Source organism: Trypanosoma cruzi, assembly GCF_000209065.1.
Source record: "Trypanosoma cruzi strain CL Brener chromosome Unknown tcruzi_1047053505809, whole genome shotgun sequence".
Taxonomy (NCBI): Eukaryota; Euglenozoa; class Kinetoplastea; order Trypanosomatida; family Trypanosomatidae; genus Trypanosoma; species Trypanosoma cruzi.
The window spans coordinates 1-5,169 of NW_918623.1; the positions used below are offsets into that span (position 1 = coordinate 1).

General features: G+C 57.6%; 1 protein-coding gene and 1 pseudogene across 1 annotated transcript, besides 2 other annotated features; both read left to right on the plus strand.

The window, feature by feature from the left end:
• Positions 1–2,326, plus strand: Tc00.1047053505809.10 (annotated as a pseudogene; the record flags this gene model as incomplete).
• Positions 1–5,169: a sequence feature (areas not merged during assembly with more than two copies in the genome that could not be assigned to a particular haplotype).
• Positions 3,124–3,565: a mobile genetic element.
• Positions 4,063–5,169, plus strand: Tc00.1047053505809.20 (uncharacterized protein; the record flags this gene model as incomplete). Its single annotated transcript, XM_798976.1, has 1 exon — positions 4,063–5,169. A coding segment is annotated over one exon (1,107 nt), but the record flags the coding sequence as incomplete, so codon positions are not given.

Here is a 5,169-nt window from a genome sequence, read left to right on the forward strand (position 1 = left end):
CGACAACGTCGGTGCGCTGACGGATGGCGCGCTGCTGGAGCTGCGGGGGTCGGCGTGGTTTGCGTTCGGGTCGTGGCTGTCGGTGCGCGGCAACAGCATCAGCGGCAGGCTCCTGTCGGTGCCGTCGTACCCGCGCCGTGCGGAGCTTGTGCAGAGCACGCTGACGCTCCACGGGAACGCCGGCAGCGGGCTTGTCGTGATGGACGGCACCGTTGCGCTTGGGGGAGCCGGCCGAAGGTTCGTTGTGGGGTGCCTGACGCTCAACGGGCAGGCGCTGCAGCCGATGGACTACAGGTCGGCCGGCATCATCGGGGAATTCCGCCCCGTGGCGTGTGGCGTGTGCGACGCCGACGTGCGCTGCTTTGCTGCTGCGACGAGGGCGATGTCGGGGTCGTGCGGCTGCCGCTGTGCTGAGGGCGGGTACGGGCGCGACTGCATGCCGGTGTACCTGCCGCACGTGGACGGGTGCAACCGCACGCTCGCCCCGCCGCCGCTGAGCCACACGGCGACGCTGACGGAGACGCGCAGCCCGACGCCGACGTGGACGCCGAGTCTGAGCGCGACGCACTACAGTCCGACGGAGACGCTGCGGGTGACGGAAACGACGGCGCTGTCGCCCACGCGGACCCCGACAGCGTCGGTGAGCGGCACGCTGTGGTGGAGCGAAGTGGCGTGCCCGACGCTCGTCGTGACGACGACGGCGGCTGGTGGGAGCCTGACGCAGAAGGACATCCGCGGCGGTGGGAGCGCCGTCCCGACGCGGCTTATGGTGACGCTGCCGCCGCCGTTTCGGTGGGCACGCGACCCGCAGCTCGGCACGCACCTGAGCTTCGTGCCTGTGTCGACGGCACAGCCGCGCGGGTTTGGCGGTCCGTGGGGAGCGATGCTGCGCAACGCGACGTGGGTGCGCAACACGACGAATCCGTCCACCGTCCTGGAGCTGGCTGTGCCCGTGCACCGCGGTTACTTCATTGCTGCCGACGAGACGATAGTCATTCGCTGCGACGCTGCGGCTGTGTTTGGCGGCTGCAAGGGTGTGCTGCTTGGGTCCTTCACGATCAGGTCTGACACGCTGCCCGCTGCTGCCAGCGCCCTCTCGGCGGTCACCGGCGTTGTTGCGGGTGCGACGGCTGTTGCGGTGGTGGTGACCGGCGGGCTGGGCTCCGTCCTGGAGATGCAGGCGCTCGGCGTGTTTGCGAGGATGCCATGTGCCTTGGCGCAGGAGCGTGCGAGCACCGTTGCGCTGCCGTACTTCCTGTCGGTGTTCGCTGCCCTTGACCCGCTGTGGATGGTGGTGGGCAACGCGCTGCTCGCCGCAGTGTTCGGGTGCGTGCACTGCGGTGTGACGGTCGCCTTCCAGCGGTGGCGCGGCGTGGACGCGGCGACTGCGTGGGCGGCGACGCGCTTCCCGAGCCTGACGTACGTCGTGGCGCACGCGATGCATCTCGGCATATTTTTTGGCTCCGTGCTTTCACTGGCGATGCCCGGCGCCCGCGTGCAGCACCGCGTGGTTGGTGTCGTTGGCGTGCTGTACGGTGCGGCGTTCCCTGCTGGCGTGTGCTACTTGATTGCCCGCCACGTGGGCGCGAGCTTCACGAGGTACTGGCAGTTTTCGAGGAAGCCGCTGCACGAGCGCCTGCTGTACCCCGTCGGGTATTGGCACCCCGCGGCGCAGCAGCGGATGTACGGCGGCCTGCTGACGAACATGAGGGGCGGCCGCGTGTACTGGTGCGTGTTCCAGCTGTCGGTGCTGTGTGTGGTGGGCCTGATTGCGGCTATGCACCCGCCCGTGGGAGGCTGCCACGTCCAGTACTTCTGCATGGCGGCTGTGCTGCTTGCGGGTGCGGGCGTGGTTGCCTTCATGAACATGATGCGCTCGTCCTTCCTGACGGTGATGCACGCGACGAGCTTTGTGCTCCTTGCGGCGCTGTGCGTGGTCAGCGCAGCCAACCATCTTGCGCCGAGCGACGGCGGTGCGAGGGCGTACGTGGCTATCGTGCTGCTGCTGACCACTGTGCTGCTTGCGGTCACTGTGTACAGCGTCGTTGTGTGGTACGCGGAGGACCACCACTGGCAGGAGCTGCGCGAGCCGCGGCGTGGTGGGCTGGAGACGCTGCTGCGCGATGACGAGGGGAGCGACGAGGAGACGCAGAAACTCCACGACATGACGTCATCGTCGTACGTCTCTGGCACCACCGTTGCGTCGTCGTACCGACCACCCGCATTGCCGTAGCAGCCCATGGCCGGTGACACCCGCTCAGACACTCTGAGCTTGTTCGACCGTGCACCCGATGCGAGCTGCAGCATTAATTGTGTTCCTCTGGACAGGTGAAGATGCTCCGCTTGACGAAAAGGCTGGCGCAGTTTCTTTCTTTTGGGATGGAAAGGCTCCGCCCCCAATAGCACCGTTACGCGGTGAGAAGACGCAAAGCCCGTTGCAGACGCGGCATAACGTGGATGCGTCTGGCAGGGATCTTCTTTCCATTATTCATAGACTGATTGGGTGATTGATTTGGTGTTTTTATTCTATTTTACCGATTATCGACGACAACGGATTATCGAACTATCACGCCAGCCCGGGGCGGATGCGTAACGGGTGTGTGCGTGTGTTTTGCGCCCGCCGCTGCAGCACCGAATATGGGGGCTGCTGCTTTCTCTATTTCATATCCGTACTCTGTAATGAGGACATGCTTGACGGTGGTGGCTGGTGTGCGGGCCATAGGATGCATTCAGGAAAACGTTAGAGAAAACAATCGATGAGGCCCTTCTGTGACGCGTCATCTCCTGGAGGTTGTGAGTGTGCGTTGCTGGCTGACATGAGGGAGGACGTGGGGGCCACGGCTGTGCAGCTGCGCGGCCACCCATCGGACTCCGCCCTGACCTCGTCATTGATTGTTGGTTTTTGCTGGTTTGTTACTATTTTGTTGTGCGGGTGCCTGCAGTGACTCTCCCTCCTGTTGCACGATGACTGTGTGGGAGGGCATGCCTGTCGCTCTTTATACTTCTGATTTTGTGTAGAGCGAACAACAAGAGAAGGAACGAAGGATTATGCGGAATGACGTATTACTTTGCTTGTATATCGATGTATTCTTGTGGGCTATTGTATCATTTCTCTTTTTTTCTAGTAACTTGTGAAGAGAATGATCGCGCGAGAGCTGGCGAAATTAGTATATATACATATACATCCTGATAAACGAATGCACTCCTTTATGATACTTTTCCTATCTTATGAATTCTTGGGGAGAACACGAATTTATTGGGGCATGGAACCGATAGGGGCCAGATATTTTTCTATTTCTCCATTCTACCCGTCCCCTTTTTGTTTCCTACCTCGCGGCGGGGTCTTGTGGTTGGAGGAGTCCAAAGTCCGCCACTTCGTAGGTAATAATATTTCAGATCCTATCTGAGTGCAAAGTCCAAGCGAGGGGTCAAAAGAATATATATATATAATCAGAAAACAACATTGAGGCAATGAACTGCCCTTGCTTTACCTTCTGTTTCCTTCCTGTCGTGTTTGGTTTCTTTGGATAATTTCAGGATCCGTCCAGCGGCCCAGAAGATTATTCTCTTTTTTTTTCTTTACGTTGCTCCGCACATGTCTCAGTGTTTGTTTTGTTGCGGCCACACACGGGTAGTTTGAGTTGCGGATAGTTTTTCTACTTGACGTCGTTTTGTGTTAGGCACTAACACGGGCACGTTCGTCAAGCATCCACTCTCCACAGCATGGCGCCTGGCATTTTGGAGTCATCCCAGATGTAACGCAGGCACCGCCGCCGTGGCACTCATGGCAAGCAAGGTGGAACGCGGGATAGTGAAGGATATTGCGCTGCACTTGTGTCTGCTGCATTAGTTCTGTCGTGGTGGCCTTCAATGTAGAAGAATAGGGATGAACTTTGCACTGTTCCGCGGCTTGGAGGATGATGATTACATGTCGTGTCAGAGTGTCAGTAACACTTCATTTGCATCTTGCGATTCTCAAGAGGATTTGACATCCCTTCCACAGAATGGAAAAGTTTTTTTTTGTTTCTTGTCAATTCCGCCAGTCGTTCTGTGTTGTGGGTCATGAATCGACCCATTCACGTGCAGTTGAAGAACCCCTGTGTTGTGTGGCCGTGCGATTCACATTCTGACGTGGGCTTTGAGATTACGGTGAGCGGGATCATGGTGAAAACTGAGCCTACATTAGAGGCCGGTGCTGAGCTTATGAAGGTTATCGTTATCACCTTCAGTGGGGTTGCCGTGTGTGCAAATGCTGCTAAGGAGCAACCGCAAAAGATTGTGGAAATTGATCATCTCAGTATGCGCATGACCTCCGTGTACAGTTCTGCGGGTATTCTCTGTCGCAAGAACGTTGCTATTGTTTTTGACGGCGTATCCTCGTTGTTTTTTGATGAGGATGCATTGCGGTCTCTCACAAGGTGCGCCGTGAGCCATGGGATCATGAAAGAGGTTCCCGAGTATTGCCGTCCGTTTTATAAGCTGCGTTCATTGAGTTCACGTTGGTCCCACGCCAAAAGTTGTGTCTTCGCTTTTATACGGGACAGGAGGGGGCGTTACAACTTTAATTCGTTGCACCTTCACTTCTACGCCGAAGCCCGCACGTCGTATCTTGCGCTCTTGGATTACTGCCATCGCACACGGGACATTGCGGAAAGGAGGGAGCAATTGGCCGATATTGAGGGTGATATTCGCTATCGTGATGTGGTGTTATTTTTGAGGCGCAAGGTTCAAGAGAGATACTCCACGACGGTACTTGCTGGCAGTACAGGGGCGGGTGTGACACCGCCGCCGACGCTGCCTTCAGATGCTCGTGAATTTGTTGTTGTCTTGTCTCTTCACGTGGACGCGAAAATTACGTGCGTGTGGTTGCCTGCTGAAACAACGGTGTGGCTGCGTGATGTCGCGTTTGTGAAGCGCCACGGGGAGTCCAATTTTTCGGTTGGGAATGTCACATTGGTTGCGGGGGGAAAGTCTCAGCTGCTACGGGCGCCGGATTCCGGGGAACCGTTTTTTTCTCTTCAGCAAACCGAAAGCAATGGCATGACTTTTGTCAGGACGACGTTAGAAGCGTTGCGTTTTATCACCACATCTAATTGGATGCTGCAATTGGTTCAGCCTATCATGGTTGCCATGCCACGCGTTCTGCGGGCGATTCCAGAAACAAATTGT